General features: G+C 40.7%; 1 protein-coding gene across 2 annotated transcripts; it reads left to right on the top strand.

Moving 5' to 3' along the window:
* The first annotated feature begins 1113 nt into the window (after nucleotides 1-1113).
* efhd1 (EF-hand domain family, member D1) lies at nucleotides 1114-26406 on the top strand. 2 transcript variants are annotated; one of them, XM_037268462.1, is made up of 4 exons: nucleotides 1114-1516; nucleotides 16971-17118; nucleotides 20347-20530; nucleotides 21295-21438. In XM_037268462.1, the coding sequence occupies exons 1-3, from the start codon at nucleotides 1233-1235 to the stop codon at nucleotides 20518-20520; spliced, it is 606 nt and encodes a 201-aa protein (XP_037124357.1). In that variant the 5' UTR covers nucleotides 1114-1232; the 3' UTR covers nucleotides 20521-20530; nucleotides 21295-21438. The 2 variants fall into 2 exon arrangements, with proteins under 2 accessions (XP_037124357.1, XP_037124356.1); XM_037268461.1 differs by lacking the exon at nucleotides 21295-21438 and adding an exon at nucleotides 24999-26406 and having other exon boundaries at nucleotides 1115-1516; nucleotides 20347-20481.
* Nucleotides 26407-27103: the final 697 nt, after the last annotated feature.

Below are 27103 nucleotides of genomic sequence, written 5' to 3'. Positions count from 1 at the left end.
GTGCAAGGAACATCTCTACAGACCCTTCTCACCCAGGTTGCAGTCTGTTTGAACTACTCCCCTCCGGACGGCGTTATAGAGCTCGGTACGCCAAAACCAGCAGACACAGAGACAGCTTCTTCCCCCAGGCTGTTGCTCTGATGAACTCACACCACTCATAGAGTCTCAGAGTCATTACTGTGCAATAACATCCTGCTCTTCACACCTTTTTGAATTTGTCTACACTGTTTTTGCCATTATTCACATGTCCTGAGTGTTGTTAGTCACCTAAATGTTGAACAGAGGGTGTGTTTTACCGAAGTCAAATTCCTTGTTTGGCACGCTCAAACATGGCGAATAAAAACTCTTGAATCTTGAATGAGGTCTGACTGGCGTCTTGCAAGAGCATTTTTATTAAGAGAAACAGGGTGGGGGTGACAGTGGACTGGATAGAGAAGAGAAAGCCCTTGACCTTTAGTCAAAGCATAGCAGGGGGTGTTTTACGACGTTGTGTAGGATGGGACAAGCTCGGTTATTTATTACAGGTTACATTCCAACATAAGCATAAAACGAATCTAGCTAGGTTATTTATTACTGGTTACATTCCAACATAATCATACGATCAAGATAGTTTGGAAAACCCTGACACTTGGTATACCAATTGAGCAGTCCAAATTCTCCACAGGTGTGAGAGCAAGTTGTTCATCTTTGTGTGTCCTGCGATTGGCTGGCACCTAGTTCAGGGTGTACCCCGATGACTGCTGGGATAGGCTACAGCATGCCCGTGGGGACAAGCAGTACAGAAAAAGGATGGATGGATAACAGTAACAGTTTAGTATGCTTCTAATATAAATACAGCATATAACTGGAAGTTTGCATAACAATTAATATCAGTTTGTGCATTCTACTTGTCCAAGTGGAACATTTTACAGCCAAAAAACCAACCATTTTGAATGAAATCAAAATGCCCTAAACTTTCTGAAGGCAGTATGATCGCGGGTGTTTTGTAGCGTATTAAATCTGATAATGAGCGGAGGAGCCTAAACCCGATCACCAAATGCTTCGTCCCCATTTCCGCTCATGCAGTTTTGCTGTCTGAACTTTATTTTGAAGCTTATAAACGGAAGCTGCTTGCGTCATGCAGGCGGGAGAAACGCAGTTTGACAGTAGCACTACAAGCGGATCCCGAGCTCTACAGTCGTTCGAGTTTGGACAATCTAGTCAGTCCCTGTGAGCAACGTCCCCGAAACAGTATGGCGTCAGAAGAGCTCGCAAAGAAGCTACAGTCACGACTGGCCGCGTCGGAGGAGCCCGAGCAGAGGCCGGAGCTGGAGGAGACCATCGTCACGGACAAACAGCAGGAGACCGAGGCAGCTTGTGGCGACACTTCGTCCGAGCTGTCTGCTAAACTAAACCGACGGCTGGACATTAACGAGGGCAACGCTCCCCCCCGGGCTAGCCGCGTCTTCAACCCCTACACGGAATTCAAGGAGTTCTCCCGAAAGCAGATTAAGGAGATGGAGGTGATGTTTAAACGGTAAGAAGGAGACTGATTTAAGTACTGGCCTATAGTCCTATAGTAGACATTTGTCCACGAACACGCCGAAGTGTCGCCGTGTCGTGCGGATTGAAACGAATGAGCCGTGGAAGCTCGTGATGGGATTATGATGGAGATGCTGACGCGCAGCTTCCAGTTGAAAATACTTGGTTGTTTTGATCAAGTTGATTAATTCCTCATTTGCTAGAAGCAGGCCTATACGCACGTGTAGCAAACATGAAGCCTTCCCTTCCAGTATGTACTGTATGGTTTGGCCAATTGTGTCGCAGTTAACAGACTATTCCACTGATACCGTATTTTTTCTTTTGTGGTACAATTTTGTTGGGGGGCAAAGTAAAAGTGCCAGCTGGAAAAAGAAAAAAGAAATACATTAAAAAAATACCAAGTGATCAAATTAACGAGGCTATTACGTCACACTCTGGGTATACAGTAGGGGGTTGACCACTTAGAGTAATTTGGGAAAATTACAGTTTGGAGATGGGAATCAGTTGAAACAAATCATTTGACATTTAGACACCCAACATGTCTGTCATTTCCCATTTTTACTCTAAATGGTTAACTTCTAAAGCGGAAGTATGTTTCCCTAAGAAGACAAGTGAATAATTATTTTTAAAAAAACTTTCCTGATCACATGAATGGCTCATACTTGTGGTTTGGTCTTGGTTCACTGTGTATTGTGGTTGTGGATACGCGTTTTTATGTTTTTAACATAGACATTTGAATGTCAAATTGTGTTATTAAAATGAAGACAACTAAAAGACAACAGTTTCACACAAACAGATAAACAGACAACTAAGTTAAATGAGCACTGAATCAGTTACAGCTGGATGAAAAAAAAAGTCAACCAAGTTGACGCTTTTTTTTGCAGCAAGGCATTTCTAGGCCATTCAGCAGACATTTTATAGGGCATATAAGTCTACAGCAGTTGTTCTTAACCTGGGTTCGATCAAACCCTAGGGGTTCGGTGAGTCAGTCTCAGGGATTCGGCAGAGCCTCTTCTGAAGAGGACCGAACACACCTGATTTATCGTGTAAATTCGTGATGATGCATATCTGAACTGGTCTCGCAAAGGCAACAGCAGAAGTCATGCTGATTTGCAGGTATGTAATTTGTTTTGAGTTCATGCATTGTGTTGGTTTTGTTCTTTGAACAAGGGGATGTTCATGCATAGTTCATTTTGTGCACCAGTAAAAACATTGATGTCTTCAATTTGAAAAAGATTATTTTATTTTTCACCAAAGAGGGGCTCGGTGAATGCGCATACGAAACTGGTGGCGTTAGGTACCTCCAACAAGGTTAAGAACCACTGATCTACAGTGTACTTATCTAAACCATGTACATATGTTTTTTTTTCTTCAGGCTTTTAGCATCCTCTTTTGGTGAAAAGTTGACACTGCACTTGAAGGCAGTGAGTTTTTCACAACTGACTTGCCATGATTTTTCACGTGATCACGTCGCAGTTTTTTTGCACTCAGAAAGATTACCCCTAGCATCCTAAAAAGGTGTTTTCTGCATCTACAGGACTGTTTCAGAAAATTAGAATATTGTGATAAAGTTCTTTATTTTCTGTAATATAATTAAAAAAACAAAAATGTCATACATTCTGGATTCATTACAAATCAACTGAAATATTGCAAGCCTTTTATTATTTTAATATTGCTGATTATGGTTTACAGCTTAAGAAAACTCAAAAATCCTATCTCAAAAAATTAGAATATTTCCTCAGACCAAGTAAAAAAAAAAAGATTTATAACAGCAAAACAAAATCAAACATTTGAAAATGTTCATTAATGCACTCAGTACTTGGTTGGAAATCCTTTTGCACGGATTACTGCAACCAATGCGGCGTGGCATGGAGGCAATCAGCCTGTGGCATTGCTGAGGTGTTATGGATGCCCAGGATGCTTCAATAGCGACCTTTAGCTCATTTGCATTGTTGGGTCTGGTGTCTTTCAGCTTCTTCTTCACAATACCCCACAAATTCTCTATGGGTTTAAGATCAGGGGAATTGGCAGGCCAATCGAGGACAGTAATGCCATGGTCAGTACACCATTTACTGGTGGTTTTGGCACTGTGGGCAGGTGCCAGATCATGCTGGAAATGAAATCATCATCTCCATAGAGCTTTTCAGCAGACGGAAGCATGTAGTGCTCTAAAACCTGCATTTACTCTGGACTTGATGAAACACAGTGGACCAACACCAGCAGCTGGCATGGCTCCCTAAACTATCGCTGACTGTGGGAACTTCACACTGGATTTCAAGCAACTTGGATTTTGCTCCTCTCCAGCCTTTTCTTCAGTCTCTGGCGCCTTGACTTCCAAATGAAATACAAAACTTGCTTTTGTCTGAAAAGAGGACTTTGGACCACTCTGCAACTGTCCAGTGCTTCTTTTCCATAGCCCAAGTCAGACGCTTCTTCCGTTGTCTTGAGTTCAGAAATGGCTTGACCATGGGAATACGGCTATTGTAGCCCATTTCCCGGACACGTCTGTGAACAGTGGCTTTTGATACCTGGACTCCAGCTTCAGTCCACTGTCTTTGAATCGATATGTCGATATATACCGTTTTTTTCCGTGTATAATGCGCCCCCATGTATAATACGCACCCTAAAAATGGCATGTTGATGCTGGAAAAAAGCCTGTACCCGTGTATAATACGCACCCAACTTTTTTTTTTTTTTTTTTTTTTTTTTTAAGTCCCAATGATCGTCACACACGCAGGGAGGCAATGGGTCCCATTTTTATAGTCTTTGGTATGGTCTTAACTAGGCTGGATGTATTTTTTTTTGTTGGCGTTGATTTCTCCGACTGCCCGTAAAGGCACCACCGCGATCAGATGAAAAGAGAGGAAAGTGACGTGCGGACATGTGAAAAAGGCGGCTCTGTATGGGAGAGACGTTGAAGAGGAATAAAAACACCCTTGGAAACCAAAACTTGCCCCTCGTCGTGACTCGGAGCCGCAACAAATGTTTCGGATTTGTGTAGGGTACATTGTGACAGCAAACGAGCAGGTGATCGAGCAAGCGTCTGATACGAGAGCATTGCGTTCGTATGGAGCGTGTTTGAAGTGAACAGCAGAGACGAAAGGAACAAGGCAAAGTGTTGTGAAATAAAATATTACCTGTAATACGCATTTTGTTATTTGCTGATTGTATTAAACTATCACATTCATTGTCAGTCAAGAAGAGAAGAGGACTATTATCCCTTCTTTGACGAAATGACCAGAGCACAGTACAAACGCACTATTGTTCTTGTAACGTGTTTTGTATTTAAGTCCTGTCTGCCCCTCGCTCACCGTCGGATCATTGCATGTGTTACTGTCATGATGTCTGTTTGGTTTCTGTTCCTGTCTTTGGTAATGTCACCCTGTCTTTTTGTTCCACGTCTTTGTCGGTCAGTCCTGTTGTTGGTTTTGTTGTACCATGATTTGTTTAAAATAAATAAATAAATAAATAAATAAATTTAAAAAATAAATACATTTAAAAAAAATTGTACCCATGTATAATGCGCACCCCAGATTTTAGGACAATGAATTAGTTAAATTTTGCGTATTATACACGGAAAAAAACGGTAATCGATATGAGTCTTTTCAGTCTGGTTTTAGAGCTAATCATTCCACCGAGACAGCACTTGCTAAAGTGACTGATCTCCTCATAGCTATGGATTCTAACACTTCATCGGTATTGTTATTACTCGATCTTAGTGCTGCCTTCGACACTGTAGACTTCGATATTTTATTAGAGCATCTTAAAAGCTGTGTTGGTATTTCAGGGTCAGCCCTAGGCTGGTTTTATTCCTATTTATCAGACAGGACGCACCGAGTGGTCCATGGCAATGCGTCCTCTGAGCTCTATAATGTTACGTATGGTGTCCCACAGGGATCGGTACATGGACCAATTCTATTTAATACTTATATGATTCTGCTTGGGGACATAATACGTAAATATAATATTAGTTATATTAGTATTATTATAATATTATATTACAACACTTATTTAAGGAAACCACTATAGCGATAGATAACCGTACTATCACTCAGAGCGATACTGTAACTAATCTCGAGAGAATATTTGACCAAACGCTCTCCTTTCAAAAGCACATTAAGAATACAACCAGAATTGCGTTTTTTCACCTTCGTAATATTGCTAAGATTTGTCCGATCCTCTCGACCGGTGATGCGGAAACTATTATACATGCGTTTATTACGTCGCGCCTGGACTACTGTAACGCATTATTCTCTGGTCTGCTGCTGCAAGGCTGCTCTCACGGACAAGAAAATTTGATCACATTACCCCAATATGAGCCAACTTCCATTGGCTCCCGGTCCATTTAAGATGTGACTTCAAGGTTCTTCTATTAACCTATAAATCATTGCGTGGCTTAGCGCCTTCATATCTCGTCGACCTAGTTGTTCCTTACGTTCCGTCTCGTAACCGCCGTTCGCAAAACGCTAGTCTTTTAGTGACCCGAGGGCCAAAAAAATGTCTGCAGGGTCTAGAGCAGGGGTGGGCAAACTTTTTGACTCGCGGGCCGAACTGGGTTCTAAATTTGGACCGGAGGGCCGAACCAGGAGCAGATGGTTTGTGTGAAGTAATATAAGCGACCTGTAAAGGTCATTGCATAAAAGATTTTGGCCTTTAGTAGGTAGTAAAGCATGGCTATTCCAAACAAGTTTTTTGAAAACAAATGCATTTATTAACAGCATTAAAAAAAAAAAATCACTAAAAAACTGCTATCAGTGATTCTCATAAAATACGACACTATTATTATGAATAACAGTCTCCATCACTTCAGTGCCTGCAGGTCAGATTAATGAAAAATGTTTATCTTATGAGATCACATCAAACAGCAAACATTCTGACCAAATATATCATCTTGAAGAATCGGTGAAAGCATACATCCAAATAAAGTAATCAAAACGGCAACACGGTGAGGGGTATCTGAACATCAGAGCAGAGTTTTAACTCACAAACACCTGGTAACAGAGGTGAGGAAACGGGAAACACTTCCTTAAAGTAAGCCTTAAGAACTTTACAGGTTAAGATTAGTCGCAAACAGGTGGTGCATCATTGTCCTTGAGCATCCTGCATTGTTTGAAAATGAGAATGGTCGCTAGTTTCAATCCCTGCTATGTGTACAAATCATATTCAAAATGCATTTTTTTACAACAAACTTGAGAGCCTCCCCTTCATTTTCAGTGGGAACAGTGTTGTTGGTCTCCCTTTTTTGCTAGTGCATCATAGTCTGGAGTAAAATTTGTTGTGGCAATTCTTAGGAGAGATCCGTTTACCTCGATCTGTGACGGGTTGATGTGGCTGAACGTCACGTCGCGTACGTCGAGCCAAATTGGCCACTCTTTTAACATTCGGCACTCACTTCTTTTCTTCGGGCCACTCATTTTAATGGAAGGATTCCAGGGGATGGTTTGTGGGTGGCTTTAGCGTAAAACTGTATCTGAAAGCTCTGCGAGCGAATTACAAGAATGCTGTCGTCACAGCCCATGCTCTAAATTCGGGACTGATACAAATAGAGCGCGAGTGCGCCATGTCCGTACTACTGAGTACGTACGTACACGCACTTGTGAATGTGCACCGAGCTTTCTGACACGGCTTCCGGTAGTAAATGCGCAGGAGAGCGGTTCCCCATCTACTGGGGAAACGCAGTCATTGCAGGCAAAATGACCAAAAAAAAAGTTTAATAATACAATTAATTCAGGGTTGGCGGGCCGGATTAAACGGTCCCGTGGGCCGGATGTGGCCCGCGGGCCGTAGTTTGCCCATCCCTGGTCTAGAGCATTTTCTATTCGGGCTCCAGAGCTTTGGATTGCCCTACCAATGGATATTAGAACTGCTACCTCAGTAGGAAAATGTAATACACGATTAAAGACACATTTCTATGATATGGCCTTTAATTAACCTGTAGTGGCCGATTCGGCTGGAGTTTGTGTTTTCGCTCCCTCTCCCCATGCCCCCCACCCCTCCTGGGGAGGTGGTTAGGTGACACCCGAGCTGACAGCGGCTGTCTGGATTCTCGTGGACCAATCAAGGGAACTGCAGCGGATTACCCTCCTCGAAGACACTGCCAGGACAATCGAGGGCACCTCCGGCAGCTCTTCATTATGTGCCCTCTCTGCATCCATTGCAGCCTGGTGATCCTGAAATGGGGATCCTCCCTTCTGTGGTCCCTTCCCAAGGTTTCTCATTTTTCCCCTGGTAGGGTTTTTTTGAGTTTTTCCTTACCCTTTTGGGAGCTTAAGATCAGGGGATGCTTTGAGAATAATTGTCAATCTGTTTGTCTATGTGAAGCCCTTTGAGACTGCTTGTTATTTAGGGCTATATAAATAAACTTGACTTGAAGCTCCCCCAAATTCTGAAAGCGACTTTTCTTCACAATGCTGTTAAGGCTGCGGTCATCTCTCTTGGTTGTGCAGCGTTTCCTGCCACATTTCCCCCTTCCAACAGACTTTTTGTGGATGTGCTTTGAAACTGCACTCTATGAACAGCTTGCTCTTTGAGAAATTTCTTTTTGTGTCTTACCCTCCTGATGGGGGGTGTCAATGATGGTCCTCTGGACAGCAGTCAGATCAGCAGTCTTCCCCATACTTGTGATTTAGTTTACTGAACCAAGCTGAGTGTTTTTCAAGGCTCAGGAAACCCTTGCAGGTGTTTCGAGTTAATTAGACCAGTGGTCCCCAACCTTTTTTGCACCACGGACCGGTTACGTGTCAGAAATATTTTCGCGGACCGGCCTTTATATAAATAAATATATTTATATATTTATTATTTAAATATTTATATATATAAATAGGATGAAATAAAATGATACGACTGGCATAAAAACAAATATAAACCACATAAAAATAAAACGTTGAATTCGTGGGAGCACCGAGCTCTTTTCTCAGAAATGAGCCGTTCCCATCTAGGCGTAATCGGAGACAATGACACCCGAAGTGGTTACGGTTTGTCTTTAAATGCAGGATGCTTGGTCTCCATGTGCCGAAGCAGGTTTGAAGGCTTCATTGCCTCGTTAGCTAGCCTTTCGCCACATATGCGGAGTGAACTTGGCGCGTCAGAGTCACCTGTGGCGATAAATCCATATTTTAAGTAGGACTCCAGAAATGTTCTTTTAAATGCAGCTTTCCTTTTCTTAGAAGTCGTAGCCTCTTCTTCTTCAGTGTCCTCATTGGACGTTTTTCCCTTTCCGAAGAAGCTTTCCAAACTTCTCTGTTTCTTGCTCATTTTTGCTTGCCTCGCGGGCTTGACTGTGGTGACATGTCACGTGACCGAGACGAGCGCCCTGTGTCAAGAGTCCTTATTTTTCAGACGCACTGAGAGATTCGCCAAATTTTTTATATTTTTCGAAATAAATTCTTACTCATTTTTGCTAGCTTTGCGGGCTCGACTGGGGAAACATGTCACGTGACCGGGACGAGCGTCTTAATCTGAATGAATTGATCGTCAATGGAAAAAAAAAAAAACAACATTTTTTTATTTTTTTTTTTTTTTTTTTTTTTTTTTTTTCCTGTGCGGCTCCGCGGCCCGGTACCAAGTGACCCACGGACCGGTACCGGTCCACGGCCCGGTGGTTGGGGACCACTGAATTAGACCATTCAAGTGATTAGTTGAATACCATACTAGTATACTTTTTCACGATATTCTAATATTTTGAGATCGAATATGTGAGTTTTCTAAAGCTGTATGCCATAATCAGCAATATTAAAATAATAAAAGGCTTGCAATATTTTGGTTGATTTATAATGAATCCAGAATGTATGACATTTTTGTTTTTTTATTGCATTACAGAAAATAAAGAACTTTATCACAATATTAAAATTTTCTGAGACAGTCCTGTATTTTTAGATATGACCTCATTTTTAATTTGATGATTTTCATCCAGTATTTTGTTTCTCATGCATCGCGGGATGACTCAAATTTGACAGCCTCAAAAGTGTTGTAAGCTAGGCACAACACTTAATACGACCTATACTACATAATTCTGAAATAGTGAAGGACATGCAAATAAATTTAATAAAATTGAACATGGCGGAAAAAATTAGACACTACGGTAAATATTGAGTAGAGGGTCTATGAATATTTGAGCTCTATTGACATAGACTGACTGCTTGAAATGGTCGAATTTTGGTTCCTTTTTCTAAACAATCGACAGCCCCTGAATTTCAAAATGTCTTGTGCAGCAAATAGTTCAAACACTGTTGGTGTTAACCCCCCAAAAAGGTGCCAAATCTTTTGGGGGGTACCATTGTGGTTGAGTCGCGAGCTGCACGACTGACGTGACTAATAGAATGTCTATGGGGAGGGATTTATGTATATCAACATTATTCACACAAGTACATCCACGCTTTTCACGTTTTTCAGATTAATAAATACAAGTGCGATTTCCGCATGTTATTGTGTTTTTTTTATCATGGCTGATCAATTGTAAATATTAAATTCTGCATGTGAATTGTCACATTGCAAAAACATGGATACGTATCCGATCTCTGATGACATGTGATTGTGGATTTTGAATTTTTTTTTAAATTGAACTTAAGCAGGTCGCATACGTGGAAAAAAAAAAATCTGAATTGAGCTGCACTGTGAACGTAGCCTCAGACTTAACATCAATGAAAAGTTATGAATCGCCCAGCCTCAATGTTTACTATAGAATTTAAAACTGAACTCCATTGCTTCTTGTACATTCTGCAACCATAAGAGTAGGAAAGGGGTAAAAGAGGAGTGACAGAAGTTGACAGTGTTTTGACATGTGCAAACACCTGTAATGCTTCGCCAGTACGGTTTAATTATTAATAGTGAACAGTACTAGTACTGTACTGGGTGTGCTTTGGAAAGCTTCGCTAGTCACATACCAACATGAATCACCTGATGAAAATGTAAGTAATAGACAATGGCAAGAGTATTTATCAATCCATAATTCTGAGCATGTTTTGGATTCTACTTTTTTTTAAATAATCTGGTCTATAGTGATAGAAACATTCAATTGAAAGTGCTGTTCAAGGTTAAAATAATGTCAGTAACCTTTGAACAGTCACATGGCAGTACAATAAAAAAAAAAAAAAAAAACTTCGTCTGATAAAATAGGATATTGTTTGTGCTGAGAAAATTCCTTTGCCTCTAAATTAAGCCTTGGTGATGAAACATTGTTGCAAATGAGAAAGAAAACTCCACATTGATCAGTTTGTTAGAACACTTCATGAGTGATGCATACAATCAGCTAACACAGTGGTCCCCAACCTTTTTTGCGCCACGGACCGGTTACGCGTCAAAAATATTTTTGCGGACAGGCCTTTAAATAAATAAATAATAAATTTATATAAATAAATAATACATGTATGATAAATATATAAATACGATGAAATATAATGATATGACTGGCATAAAAACAAGTATAAACGACATAAAAATAAAACTCACCATTACGTTGAATTAGTGGGAGCACTGAGCTTTCTCAGAAACAAGCCGGCCCCATCTAGACTTAATCGGAAACAATGACACCCAAAGTGGTTAAGGTTTGTCTGTTAATGCAGGATGCTTGGTCTCCATGTGCCGAAGCAGCTTCATTGCCTCGTTAGCTAGCCTGTCGCCACATAGGCCGAGTACGCTCGGTGCCTCAGAGTCACCTGTGGCGATAAATCCATATTTTAAGTACGACTCCAGAAAAGTTCTTTTAAATGCAGCTTTCCTTTTCTTAGAAGTGGTAGCCTCTTCTTCTTCAGTCTCCTCATTGGGCTTTTTTCCCTTTCCGAAGAAGCTTTCCAAACTTCTCTGTTTCTTGCTCATTTTTGCTTTCCTCGCGTGCTCGACTGGGGTGACATGTCACGTGACCGAGACGAGCGTCTTGTGTCAAGGGACACAGTGACTTTTTTTTTATAAATTCTTTATATTTTTCAAAATAAATTCTCACTCACTTTTGCTGGCTCGACTCGGAAAACATATCACGTGACCGGGACGAGCGTCTTGACCAGAATGAATTGATCGTCAATAAAAAAAATAAAAAAAATGCTTTTTTTTTTTTTTCCTGTGCGGCTTGGCGACCTGGTACCAAGTGATCCACGGCCCCAGGGCCGGTCCATGGACCGGGGGTTGCGGACCCCTGAGCTAACAGATACACAGTGTATGTAGGTGTGGAGTTCAACCGTTCGGCTTTTTAAATGAAAGTTCAGTTTTGGTTCTAAAAATGCACATAGCATCAAGTGTCACGAACAGAACCTAAGAATAAACTGAACCTGATTGTAGATGAAGTCACACCCGTCTAATTGGTTCTAAAAATGCACATGGCATCAAGTGTCACTAACAGAACCCAAGAAGAACCTGAACCTGATTGTAGATGAAGTCACACCCGTCTAATTGATCTTAAATGTACAAAATGTAGTAAAAAAATGCTTTGCATTACCACATTCATCTACACAATATTTTGAGGCTATTTTAGAAATGGGGTTAGTGAGATGAACATTTGATCCGGGGATTAAACATTCAGAGTTTAAACCCCAATGTACTGGTGCTAATTTGCTTTGCCCTCAAGCTTTACGCTGGTGGTTAGTCAAATGATGATGACTGTTCTTCAGAAGACTGGTTTTATTGTTTTGTTTTCTACTGAATTGCTCTTGCGTTCATAATGAATGAATGAATGAATGAATGAAAGAATCCTTATTTCGAACATGATTTAAAGAATGTGGACCATCCAGGGAGTTCATGTTGAAACAGAGTAGGCATAGTTTTCCCACTGCATACAATTTAGTTTCAAAACTTTAAGGTAATTAAGTTACTTTTGTCTTGAATGCATTTAGCTTCACTCATTTGGCTGCACTGATCCCAGAAATGGTACACGCACACATTCTCATGGGACAGCCACCACCCAGTGACCTATTTTTCCTCAACAGTCTGGTTCCTGCGACACGGTGACGCGCACTGGTTAGCACGTCCGCCTCACACTTCAGAAGTTGCGGATTCGATTCCACCTCAGGCCTTCCTTGTGTGGAGTTTGCATGTTCTCCCCGTGCCTTCGTGAGTTGTCTCCAGGTACTCCGGTTTCCTCCTATATTCCAAATACGTGCATAGTAGGCCGATTGAGCACTCAAAATTGCCCATTGGTGCGAGTGTGAGTGCGAATGGTTGTTCGTCTCCGTGTGCCCTGGGATTGTCTGGCAACCAGTTCAGGGTGGCCTGCTGCCCGATAACTGCTAGGATAGGCTCCAGCACGCCCGCGACCCCTATGGAGAAAAGCGGTATGGAAAATGGATGGATGAGTCTGTTTTCCTTTTTGCATTTAGAATTAATCCTTGTACTTGCTAAATATTTTTTTTTGCTTTTTCCTTCAATTGGGACCTGATTGTGTATAGTTTTAGCAAAACATAAACATTAACTGAACTGGATGGTTGCAACAGTGAAATACATTTGCTGAGAAAGAGTGTCATCGTTCCAAAGGCTCAGCCATCTATAATTAGCAAGGACAAAGGAAAACAATGAGTTTCACTACAGCCTCTTCTAGGCAACAGTATACAGTCATAAAAACAATGGCAAAGTAAAGCAAAACAAAACATCAAGACTGTTATCAAGGTAATTAGGCATATTCCTCAAATAAACTCTTTGGTAATAAGCATTTGATGTCACAGGACACTGATGTGTGGCTGTTAGTGGAAGATTGCATGGGAATATGGGCCCTCTGTGTGCTTTGTGGGCCCCTGGCATCCCTGAAAAGGAAACCAAAGAAAGGGGGTTTTGTGTCTCATGGACATGTCATTCCAAGTGACGGAACCTCTTTGGCTCCATGAAGACTCTGTAGTTACTAATGATATTAATGCCCCCTTTTTTCCTGGCCCCGATTGAGTTGTCTGCTACCATTTTGACCATTTACATGCACGTGAGTTGTATTTCTGGGTGCAATTACGTGTACAGCGGAACACTAATTACCGTTATTTCCGGAGTATTAGCCGCACCTGACTATAAGCCGCACCAGCAAAAAATCGCAAACATTTTTGTTTTTATCATGAATAAGCCGCACCGTACTATAAGCCGCATGTGCACGCGATTTATTTACAAAGAAAGACGGTACACAGAAAGCCTTTTTAAAGTTTTAATAACACACTTTAACATGTCTTTCTCCCCGCCGTGAGTCGTCGCCTTATCGTGGTGGAGGGGTTTGCGTGCCCCTATGATCCTAGGAGCCATGTTGTCTGGGGCTTCATGCCCCTGGTAGGGTCACCCATGGCAAACGGGTCCTAGGTGAGGGGCCAGACAAAGCACGGCTCAAAAAGCCCCTTATGATGAAAAAGATATATGGACACAGATTTCCCTCGCCCGGACGCGGGTCACCGGGGCCCCCCTCTGGAGCCAGGCCTGGAGGCGGGGCTCGAAGGCGAGCGTCTGGTGGCCGGGCCTTCGCCCATGGGGCCCGGCCGGGCACAGCCCGAAAAGGAAACGTGGGTCCCCCTTCCCATGGGCTCACCACCTGTGGGAGGGGCCAAAGGGGTCGGGTGCAGTGCAAGCTGGGCGGCGGCCAAAGGCAGGGACCTTGGCGGTCTGATCCCCGGCTGCAGAAGCTGGCTCTTGGGACATGGAATGTCACCTCTCTGGCTGGAAAGGAGAAAATTTATTGAATATTTTAAATCAGACAAAAATATTTTAATGGATAAAATAACACATCACAAATTAATTAAATCATTATTTTACTCACATTGTCCATAAGAATTTCCTGATCCAACAAATAAACACGAAACCAGTAAATGTATAAAGATTAACCCCATATCATGTTCCTTATGGCTGTAAATAAAACTGAAATATTAAATATTGTGTAAATATTAAAACATAAAAGTCCAATGACTGCTTTAACATCGCTATGATACTAAAAAAACATATTATAGAATATATAGTCTAACCGTTTACACACATTTGCAACCAATCTTTCAAAACTGGTATTTCTCCAACAAAAGTTGTCCCAATCTACAAAACGGGAGACAAACATTTATTTAGTACTAACCACAGGCCAATATCATTGCTGCAACAGTTCTCAAAAATTCTGGAAAAGCTATTTTCTCAAAAACTAGACTAAATCACTCTTACACAAACTCTCTTGCACCTAACATCCAACAAGTAGGGTCACCACTTCCGGTCCTCGGGGTCCGGTATCCTGCATGATTCATATGTCTCTCTGGGGCACCACACCTGATTCAAATGATCAGATAATCAGCGAGGTCTGCAGAAGCTGGATAAGGGTCCTGATCATTTGAATCAGGTGTGTTGCAGCAAGGAGACATATAAAACCTGAATCACATGGGTGTATTCCAGAAAGCAGGTTCAACATACTCTGAGTCTATCCCTGAACTCTGAGTTAACTTACTCTGAGATGGGAGAGACTGAGTATTCGGTTCCAGAAAAGGTGATCTGAGTTAGTTCAATCAACTCTGAGTATGTTCACCTGGAGTTACGCGCGTGCACAACTCCTACAAAAAGCCATTATCAATCGAGCACCGATACCACGAGTCACCATGACAACTGCGGAAAAACAGATCACCTTATTTTATTTTATTGGAGGTCGTTACGCAGGCCTACGGCGAGTATGAACGTATTTTTTTGCCGCAAATTTAATACGGCTGCAGTAGCGAAGAAGAGAGAGACGTCATGGGAGGAAATTGCTGCTCGATGCGCAAGTTTGAATGTACTATTTCATAGATGTAACATCTAACCATAAGGTCGTAGCATAGCCTATAGTTATGAATTTAAGTCGGAATGAAATCTTATTTTCTATCTGGATTCTCGTGGACCAATTCAGGATGAGGGAACTGCAGCGGATTACCCTCCTCGAAGACACTGCCAGGACAATCGAGGGCACATCCGGCAGCTCATCGCTTTGACTTGGACATCCACTTTTTTATTGATTTTCATATTATGTATTTTATGTGCCCTCTCTGCATCCATTGCAGCCTGGTGATCCTGAAAGGGGGATCCTTCCATCTGTGGTCCCTTCTCAAGGTTTCTCATTTTTCCCCTGGTTGTTTTTTTTTTAGTTTTTCCTTGCCCTTTTGAGAGCTTAAGATCAGGGGATGCTTTGAGAATAATTGTCAATTGTTTGTCTATGTGAAGCCCTTTAAGACCGCTTATGATTTAGGGCTATACAAATAAACTTGACTTGACTTGACTTGACTTGACTTGACTTGACTTGACTTGATTTTCATTTAGGTGCAATTCAACAGGATAAAGAAATGACTTGGAAGCAGCTCAAAATGAAACATAAAAACATTAGTCAAAGAGGTAAGGCATGTTTTGCTAGGCTGTGATTGCACCTCACTTTGATTTTAATTTAATTATTTTAAATGGACTCACGCTGTTTAACCAGGGCAGTATTACTTTAAATTAAAATATGAATTCAGTGCCTACTTCAAATAGTTTAAACCCCAAACAAAATGTTTTCCAACATCCTCTCAGTTAATTCTACACTTTGTGGATTAATACTTGACACAAATGCAATTATGTTTTATACCTATTGTAGTCATTTAAAATGTGACGCTGTAGCCAACACTCATTAAAATACTATTTTAAAACAAACGCCGAGTTCTGCTCAGCCAACAGAAAAAAAGTAATGCTCTGCATCCCCGATATTATAAAGAAAATGCCATTTGCAAAAAAACATAGTGCTATGCATTAAGGTTGCTCTGATATTAGTGCTCGTTCGGGGTGTGTGGGAATCGAACTCATGATGCCCGCACACCATCAGGTATCCCACGGCCAGCGAAGGTTATTGAGAGAAATGATACTGTTCAAAGAAAGCAGTAGCGTTCGAAAAGATATTCTTCTAGAAATGATGAAACATCTAATCTGGATGAGACTATTCTGTCGCGACATAAAGCGTTTCGAATTATTACGGCTTCCATGTCGATCGGATTTTGAATTAACGGCCAATCCATGATTAACTGCTTTCTTTGTGTGGGAGGGAGATTGAAACTCTGGGTCTCTTATAGTAAACTTGCCAGCGAGCAGGTTATGTTCACAGAGTAAGTTACCACAGGAACTGACCCAGAGTTCAAGTTAGCTCTCTTTCTGGAACGGATAACCCTCATTCCCTCATTTCTAGGGTAACTTACTCAGAGTTTTCACATAACTTGCTTTCTGGAATACCCCCCGGTCCTACAAGTTTCTACACTTACCTTGACACCAACAAGTCTGTAACCTTGCAGTCATCCCCAGTCTCACACACACCTTTTCTTTGCCTTCCAAATCACTAAAATGCTTCATCTTCAGAATAATGATCTCATTTTAGGTTGAACTGTTGTTGTCCTGTATGGAATGACTCACAAGCAATTTGTGTCCAAAATTGATAACCATTCGGCCAATTTCATTTGTGTAGTTTTTATTGTTTTTGTCAAATTTTGTACTGGACTTCAGGTTCAGCTTCACAAACAAAACTGACTTGTGCTTTCCAGGTATGACACTGGTAAAGATGGATTTATCGACCTAATGGAGCTCAAGCTGATGATGGAGAAGCTTGGTGCTCCACAGACTCACCTGGGCCTTAAGAACATGATCAAAGAGGTGGATGAGGACTTTGATGGTAAACTGAGCTTTCGAGAGGTGAGCATGCTTGTACACATGGATATTTATATTTGCTTTGACATCGAGTCACACCCTAAAACATGTTTCATGAACAAAATACAGGTTTTTTTAGAGGTGTAACAAAAAACCAATTGGAATTGGAAAAGGTCTGACTTGACGAATCTACAGTCAAACCTCTACATATGAATTTGATTACTTCCGGGACCTACTTCGTATGTTGGATCAAATATTTCTGTAAGAATACACTGTGATTCATTTAATTTGTTCCACAGCCCAAAAAAAACAATGATTGATTGATTGATTGATATCTTTATTTCGAACATCCAAAACAAAAAAGAAAAACAAAAAACAAAACAAATAACACTCTAAAGTGCCACATAAGTCCATACAACAAACAAACAAAAAATAAACCAACAATTAGAAATAAATAAATTAAATACATTAATTAATTAATAATAATAATAATAATAATAATACATAAGTACCGTATTTTCCGCACTATTAGGCGCACCTAAAAACTTACATTTTACTAAAAAAAAACACAGTGCGCCTTATAATGCAGAGCGCCTTATATATGGATCAATTGATGAATTTGTTGATCCATACTGGTTGTACACAGTGCTCTGCCAAAATGTTTCAGTACGTTTTAGTACGACTAGTAAATTACAAGGTCGCATCGCTTCCCAACATTACGGCAACTAGTCAGGGGGCGTCACCGAATAGCTGTTGTACCCGCGAGTACCAATCGAGTATCTCTTTTATATCAGAGAGATGTAAAAAGAAATAAATTACAAAGAAATAATCCAAAGGTTTTTTTTTGCCACTGTACCTTAGAGACACATAGAGATACATACTTAACTTACAGTATGTGAACTTACACTTAACAGCTTTTTTTTTATTTTTATATTTCATACATTTTTTTCTATTTTAAATTTTTTATTATAGTTCAATTTACATAACGTTAACAAAACACAATATATGGCGTTTGCCTTCTCACATGATCGTTTCAGTGATCGTTTCGCCAGCAATCTTCTTGTCCTTTATCCATACAAGCAAAAGGCGTTCCATCTCTTCCATGGTAGGGCTGCGACGTTTAGAGATGATGATGAGCCCCTTGGATGGCTTGACAGCTTTGAGGGCTTCCTTCTGCTTAATGATCACACACACACACTCTGCGCTCATGTTTTCTGAGCTCTTGTTTCAATTGGAAGGAAATCATCACCTTCTTCCTTTTTTCACCCCTACTACTCTTTGCGTTAGCCTTCTTGGGACGCTGACGTCATTCCGACGTGCTGCCGTCTAGCGGGCTAACCATGATGACGTCGTATGTTGGGAATTACTTCGGATGAGTCAAATCTTTGATCAAATTTCACATCGTATGTTGAAAAACTTACGTTTAATCGTATATCCACACAAGACTTATTGTAGTTTTATACACTTTATTGTTTTTTAAACACTTTTTTGTATTTTTAAACACTTTTGTAAAAATTTTAAAGTCAAACTGACTTTCAGAAACATTCTTATTTATTTATATAAATAAGAAAATAAAGAATATATGTAAATAAGTGTATATTGTTACAATATCTACACAAGAATTTTATTAACCTTTATTGTAGTTTCATACACTTTCTTGTTTTTTAAACACTTTGTATTTTTAAAAACCTTTGTAAAAACATTCTTACTTATTTAAATAATTTTATTTGAATAAATAGGAAAATAAATAAAAGAAAATATGGGAAGACAAAGCCCCGTGCTCCAAGTATGTATATATGTGTGTATGTGTGCGTGTGTGTGTGGTTGCGTGTGTGTGTGTGTGTGTGTGTGTGTGTGTGTGTGTGTGTGTGTGTGTGTGTGTGTGTGTGTGTGTGTGTGTGTGGTGTGTGTGTGTGTGTGTGTGTGTGTGTGTGTGTGTGTGTGTGTGTGTGTGTGTGTGTGTGTGTGTGTGTGTGTGTGTGTGTGTGTGTGTGTGTGTGTGTGTGTGTGTGTGTGTGTGTGTGTGTGTGTGTGTGTGTGTGTGTGTGTGTGTGTGTGTGTGTGTGTGTGTGTGTGTGTGTGTGTGTGTGTGTGTGTGTGTGTGTGTGTGTGTGTGTGTGTGTGTGTGTGTGTGTGTGTGTGTATATTTATGTGTGTGTGTGTATATGTGTATATACAGCGAGTCCTCGGTACACGACGGTCTTGAATTGCGTTGTTTCGTGTTTACGACACACGTCTCACTTGCAGTATTTAAAGCCTTTTTTCGACCTAAGCGGTTTTGCGTCGTAAACCCTATCTTTAACGGAGAGCGTGGACACCCTGCGTGAGGAAGCTCATTTTGGCCGCTTGTATCCGGGATCTTGTTCTTTCAGTCACGACCCATAGCTTGTGAGCATAAGTGAGGGCAGGAGTGTAGATCAACCAGATCTTTTGGCTCAGCTCCCTCTTCACCACAACGGACTGGTGCAGAGTCCGCATCACAGCAAATGCTGCACTGCTTCATCCTGCCCTTGCTCGTGAACAAGACTCCAAGATACTTGAACTCCTCCACTTGGGGCAGGACGTCATCCCCAACCCGGAGAGGGTGTCCACCCTTTTCCGACTGAGCACCATGGTCTCAGATTTGGAACCGCTACGAACCGCTCTAGTTGAGAGTTGAAGATCACGGCTTGAAGAAGCCAACAGGACAAGGACGGGTGTTTCAGAAATGTTTTGAATTGATTGATTGAACATTTATTGATCCCCAGGGGTGGGGAAATTCAGGCCCCAGCAGTATCCATACCACAGAGCGGGTATACAAAAGACACACAGATGGCATGAGCGCAACTCAATAGGCTCTCATATAGGCTCAGTATACAGAAGGATTCGCCGAAAGAGTTTGTTTCGTTGATGGTTCAGTTCCTTAAATCTATCGAAATGACGAACACAGTAAAGCAGTAAGCTTGAGATGAAAAATAAAATAAACTGTATTTCACTTTAATATTGCGTGTCTATGCACTCGTTTTCATAGCATTAGTCTCAGTCTTTCTGCTTTTTTAGCACTGCGCGCTCTGTTTTCAATTGTTGTCCGTGTATTTTGAGTAGTTGTATCAGATGAATTGCATCGAAGGTGCTGTATTATTCTTGGGGAACACAATAATGTGTTAAATGCATTTGTTAGCTTCTCGCTAACGCTAGCATTAGCTTACTGGTTAACTTGACATTTTGAAGAACGACAACCGAGATTTACCATAAGCTACACCAAAACTGAAACTTTGTTCATCCCCCTCCCAGTTTTTGTTGATCTTTCGAAGAGCAGCAGCGGGGGAGCTGCAAGAAGAGAGTGGTCTTATGGCACTGGCCAGACTGTCTGAAATCAACGTCTCCACAGAGGGAGTGAGTGGGGCCAAAGACTTTTTTGAAGCTAAGGTACGTTGTTTCGTGCTCTGCCAGGTAAGTCATGTGTAATGCAAATTAAGTACCGTAATTTTCGGACTATAAGTTGCGGTTTTTTTCATAGTTTGGGTGGGGGGGCGACTTATAATAAGGAGCGACTTATATGTTTTTTTTTCAAAAATATTTTTTAAAAAAAATTAAACCGCGATAAACGAACCGCAATGTAGCAAGGGATTACTGTCATTTTAATTTCAAATGACGCGACTTCAATCCACGGAAGTGAAAGAGAGCTCCGTCGAGTCAATCTTTGTCCTTTATGTAAACAACCGCCGCGCTGCTGACGCGTCGTCGCGTCGGCAGCGCGACGTCACGCGACGGCGGTTGTTTACATAAAGGACAAAGATTGACTCGACGGAGCTCTCTTTCACTTCCGTGGATTGAAGTCGGGGGCCGGCGCTCGGCCGGGTGGCTGTCCAGGGACGGTGGATGGGGCTCGGACAATGCTTTTACGCACGCCCGGTCCTACTCTACCGAGCTGTCTTTCACCTCCGTGGATGGTTTTATTAACGTGTTATTTATGTAATAGTTTTTTGAATAACTCTGAATTTTACGTCAGGGCCGTTCTCAGCTCTTAGTTTGTGTTTATGTCACGTTAGCATACCTATCGTTTAGCCTGTTGTTGCTCGTTCATGACTGTTCTTGGTGTTGGATTTTGTCGAATAAATTGCCCCCCAAAATGCGACTTATACTCCGGAGCGACTTATATATGTTTTTTTTTCACTTTTTTGGGCATTTTATGGCTGATGCGACTTATACTCCGGAGCGACTTATAGTCCGAAAATTACGGTAATCATTTATTATGGGTAAGTTCTCCAGAAGGATAATCGCGTTCCATGCTCAAATGCTGACTCGCGTGTCATTGTTTTCTTCCTTTTACGACTATTGTCAGAGTTCACTGCCTTCAGTATTGCAGACTTACTGCAGAGATAATCGTTTGTGTGTGAATATATGAGTGGTGAAAAACGGCCGTCGCAACCTCTTCCTGTTCGTGTCATAGCAACACACCCATTCAATTAAGACCTCTTGCTAGTAGAGGTCGACCGATAATGGGTTTTTCTATAACCGATGCCGATATTTAGAGGTCAGGGTCAACCGATGACAGACAGTTAACTTTAGACAGGTTTAATAAGGAAAATTGTGATGTCTGTGTGATGTTATTGGTCAAACACATCACTTTATTACGCTAATTAAGTCTACTTTTACCCACAATGCACAATAGATTCTTGAGCTGAATTTTCATTAATGCAAATAAGTTAGATGGAAACCTGGTGCACGGTGCTGTGTGTATGAGCGGGTGCAGCGTTTGACTCATGAAAAATAAAACAACATAACATTGGGGCTAATGACGTTATGTAAAGCAAGCAGTCTCCTGATAGCTTTCGACTACAGTCCTTCAAGTTAACTGCAAGTTACCAAATCTTCAACCAGCTGTCGCTGCCAGTTCCAGATGGTTGCTATTCGTTATTTTTCTTTCACTAACTGAAGTAACACTTAATAGTTTACTAGTAACATACAGTAAATGTATGACCATAGGACTTTGAAATATCATAATGTAAGCCTTAACTTTCTCCCAGAACTGTTGTTGAGAACGTATTCCAAACATTTTGGTTTGTGGTCGTTCACTAAGTCAGCCGGCAACATCAGTGGAACATGCACCATTTACACGGGGCTGCCCGCTGATGTGCCTGGCTTTAAATCAGCGCTACAAAACACAAATATCGCAGATGCTGATGAATTAAAGGTATAACTGCCATTTGGCAACAGACTGGGACCTCTAGTGTTAAAAAATACCAAATATCGACTGATATATTGGTCGACCACTACTTGCTAGTCTTAAAATGCATCAGTTGTTGCCAAAAACTGCCAAAATGTTAATGCAACATTTATTGAGTCTAACACTGTCCTTAATTCATAAATTACCACAAAGTGGTAATTTAACAAAATGATCACAATAAATTGCCATAAGGTATCACTCACTATCTAGTAACTACACCTGATTTTTAAAGCCGATGAGTATGATGAGCCGCAAATACCAAGTACAATTTGTTCTCTGAAAAGTAAGCTGTGTCAAGCTTGATGACCTTTTTTAATTGGTAACGAACGAAAAATAAAATGTGTAGATAAAATTCCTTTGTGTAGCCTTTAAACGGTGCACAGTTCAACTGCTGGGATAGCTAAAGTATACATACTGTAAATATGTTTTTAGAACTCTTTTATTATTAGAACAACTTTTTTATAACAAGGTACAAGTGTACATACTGTAAATATGTTTTATTACCGTATTTTCCGCCCTAAAAGGCGCACCGGATTATAAGGCGCACCTTCAATGAACGGCCCATTTTAAAACTTTGTCCATATATAAGGCGCACCGGATTATAAGGCGCATAAAATAGAAGCTATACTGCAACAAACTGAGGTTGACTAGGGTTGCGGTATGCATCCACTAGCCAATAACCAACGAGCCCTCTGTAAACAATCGCGTTTCTCAAACGATCTCCTATAAAATGATCGGAACTGACTAAAGTTCGATCTAACGCATTGGTACTACTTACCTATGTTTCCCTTCCATATCGATCCGTAGATTTACTCGAAACATTAACAGAGCAGCCTATTTTCACATGAAATAGCCTGGTACGTATAGCAGCTATCGTCATAGCATTAGCCATCCGCAAAGTCCCACGAGCCTCAGCTCGCAATCTCCCATGAGCCTCAGCAAAGTGTAAACAATCGCGTTTCTCAAACGATCTCCTATAAAATGATCGGAACTGACTAAAGTTCGATCTAACGCATTGGTACTACTTACCTATGTTTCCCTTCCATACCGATCCGTAGATTTACTCGAAACATTAACAGAGCAGCCTATTTTCACATGAAATAGCCTGGTACGTATAGCAGCTATCGTCATAGCATTAGCCATCCGCAAAGTCCCACGAGCCTCAGCTCGCAATCTCCCATGAGCCTCAGCAAAGTGTAAACAATCGCGTTTCTCAAACGATGATCTATAAAATGATCGGAACTGACTAAAGTTCGATCTAACGCATTGGTACTACTTACCTATGTTTCCCTTCCATACCGATCCGTAGATTTACTCGAAACATTAACAGAGCAGCCTATTTTCACATGAAATAGCCTGGTACGTATAGCAGCTATCGTTATAGCATTAGCCATCCGCAAAGTCCCACGAGCCTCAGCTCGCAATCTCCCATGAGCCTCAGCAAAGTGTAAACAATCGCGTTTCTCAAACGATCTATAAAATGATCGGAACTGACTAAAGTTCGATCTAACGCATTGGTACTGCTTACCTATGTTTCCCTTCCATATCAATCCGTAAATTTACTCGAAACATTAACGGAGCCGCCTATTTTGAAATGAAATAGCCTCGCGGGTACAACAGCTATTCGGTGACGCCCCCTGACTACAGTTACCGTAATGTTGGGAAGCGATGCGACCTTGTAATTTACTAGTCGTACTAAAACGTACTGAAACATTTTGGCAGAGCACTGTGTACAATCAGTATGGATCAACAAATTCATCAATTGATCCATATATAAGGCGCACTGGACTATAAGGCGCACTGTCGGCTTTTGAGAAAATTTTAGGTTTTTAGGTGCGCCTTTTAGGGCGGAAAATACGGTACTCTTTTATTATTTAATTTTTTATAACAAGGTACAATACTGTAAATGTGTTTTTAGAACTCTTATTATTATAACAGCTTTTTTTAATAACAAGGTACAAGTGTACGTACTGCAATTGTGTGGGCACTCTCTGCCTTCTGCTGGCGTGCTGGCAACTTTCGTGCCATAATTCCTCAATTTAGAATTTTTTATTTTGAATTATTTTTTTTTGCGGTGGGTGGGTAGCCGCGATGTACTGAATGCGATAAATGAACCGCGATGTAGCGAGGGATTACTGTACTTGTTACATGTAATAAATATAACTTCAAAAATCAAGAGTGTAGGCTGTGACAGTAACAAAGTGAACTATATTTTTTCAGAGCACACTGGAAGAAGTTTTGATTTAAAGCATAGGTCATTTTGACCTGGTGTTGAAAAAGTTTATTTTTCAGTTCTCATGTCACACTTCAAGACCATCCTTTCAGAGAAGCCACCCTTATCTATTCAATATGCGCTACCAACTATTACAAACTGGGGATATTTTAAGAGCTACTGATCCTGCCATATTTTCCTTTTGACCCTCTTAAGCACTCTCACACCTCATTTTATACCCTTCTATGGAAATAGGCAAGGAGCTTATGCTTCTGCCGACGAGGTGGATTGCACTAAGATTATTTGTAAAGAACATGTGGGACTAGTATTTCAACCACATACATAGAAATAAATCATTATTACCGGTTTTTTAAAACTTCTTCACCAATAGCAGGGCAGGGTAATAATGTACAGTACTGGGCAAAATCTTTAGATGCTTTGCACAGAAGGCTGGCAATAATTACAATTATGCAAAGAAGTTTTTGTGCTTGTGTGTGTCACCAGATGCAGGCACTGTCTGTGGGCAGCAAGTTTGAGGCTGAGATCCGCGAGGAGAAGGAAGAACGCAAGAAACAGGAAATGGAAAAAAAAGAGAGGCGAGCCGCTTTCAAAGAGCTGCAGTCGGCTTTTTGCTCATGACGCTGTACAGGAAGTGGATGGCAATCCTGAAAACGCACATTATGGTAGTCAGATTTTCAAAGTACATTTACATTACTTATATTCTTAAATGATAATGCTCAGAATTTGGCACTTTATCCCAAAGTTAGGTAAACACTCAGTATTATTATGATAAATTGTGTTTAACAATGATAAATTGTGTTTAAATGCACTACATCAAACAGGAAAACCAGTCGGGACCAGGAACCAGTCCAAATGTGTGTGTCCACGTGCCATTGCATTACATTTTCACCCTAAAGTCCAAATATTAATTTTGTGGTGTAATCTGTAAACCCTGTATAGTATATGCTGTCGTGCATCCCCTCATTGGCTTCAATGTACTCTTGATTCGACCGAGTCTGTCAAGTTTGATGTTCCAGGATGGTTGTTTCACCCTCACTTTTTTGTTTAAAATACCATTCAAATCTGTGTATTTTAGAGAGACATTTGGTGTGCGTGTTTGTGTGACTAATATATTTCATACATAATTGCATGACAATATTGCCTCATTGGGCTGGTAGAGGGAAAAATTCATGGATAAAACCTCAAACAAAACTACCCTGGCCTGAGTCATTATTTGACATAAATCACTTTTTTGCCTAAATCATCTCATGACACTGACCTCCTCTGCTCAAAGCGCCTACTACATCATGCCATTCCACCCATGACATAAAATTATTGATATTTTCTATATTTGGTTCAGTGTTTTCTAAGAAAACTAATAAAAAATAATGACTCAGGAGGTTATTTTAAGAAGGTGACTATAAATGAAAATAGCCTGAAGCAGCTGTGAAGAATTAGTCCAAATTATACTGTTTGGCTAATGTGAGAAGTATTTTTGTTTTGTGCCTTCCATACTGATCTAAAGATTCAGATTAGCTTTCCTTAAAGGAGTATGTGCCATTTCTTTCTCACAGTGACATAACAAGAGTGTCAATGTCCTACCTGAGCAAACAAAATGAAGCACAGAAAATCTTGCCCTTAAAGGGGAAGTCAAGTTAAAAATGTTATTTACAATACGATCAATGCGCCCCCAAAAGGACAGACTTGCAGTATAACCTAGACTGAAGTCTGCTTCCCTGACTTTTCCCCCCCACTTAAAACACTTATCAGTGCATTTTTGTATGCAGAGTGAACATCACTGGCAGCATCGACCATTCATGATGCAAATGAATCTTTCAGTAGCAGTAATGCTCAGAATTTGGCACTTCATAACAGTTACGTAAACACTCACATCATGAGTGCTGGCTGTTGTTACTTAAACTGACCATTCTGTTTTCAAATTTGCCTCCCAAGGCGTGCTAGCTATTGTACAGTAAACAGCATTTTTCTGTCACCTTGATTTGTTGGTCATGGCAGAGCTGTGACAGCCAAATTCCTCTTGCAAAACACATCGGTAGCGGTTTGCATCCATGAATACGTTTGAAAAGTTGAAGTCCACAACAGCTGGTGGAGGGGAAATTAAATGGGTTTCAAACATACGGTATGTAAAAATCCACTTAAGATGGACTTTTCCAGAGGAGCTACTATTCATTGCGAGAAGTAACGCCACACCTTGTAATGTGTGTTTTAGTATTGATGGTGCTAGTTGCGACGTGACAGTGGTGGATGGTATTTACAGCTTGTATAAGTCTTCACTGAAGGATCAGCTACCATATGCATGGACCGCTGCTGTTATGGAGCATGCAGTACAAATGTTTTCTCATTTTGTGTTTGAAGTAACTGGTGTTTTTTTTTGTTGTTGTTGTTCTGGATCCCAAATTATTGTAGTTTGACGTCCTCATGAAATTGGATACAGTTGAGTGAATGTTTAGCAATACCTGTTGCAGATGCAGGATACATGAGTAGCCAAGTATTTTTCGCCTTTAAGTTCGGTTTGCTTCATTTTGATTAAAAATATACAGGAATCTGATATTGTTAATATATATATATATATATATATATATATATAT

This window comes from Syngnathus acus, chromosome 13, assembly GCF_901709675.1.
Source record: "Syngnathus acus chromosome 13, fSynAcu1.2, whole genome shotgun sequence".
Taxonomy (NCBI): Eukaryota; Metazoa; Chordata; class Actinopteri; order Syngnathiformes; family Syngnathidae; genus Syngnathus; species Syngnathus acus.
This window is presented reverse-complemented; position numbering and strand designations above follow the sequence as displayed.

Excerpts from the sequence above, each read along its gene's own strand:
- efhd1 (XM_037268461.1), top strand. The coding sequence starts at position 1,233 with ATGGCGTCAGAAGAGCTCGCAAAGAAGCTACAGTCACGACTGGCCGCG. Across the intron at positions 17,119-20,346 it reads GTAAACTGAGCTTTCGAGAG|TTTTTGTTGATCTTTCGAAG; the intron begins GTGAGCATGCTT and ends TCCCCCTCCCAG. Across the intron at positions 20,482-24,998 it reads AAGACTTTTTTGAAGCTAAG|ATGCAGGCACTGTCTGTGGG; the intron begins GTACGTTGTTTC and ends GTGTGTCACCAG.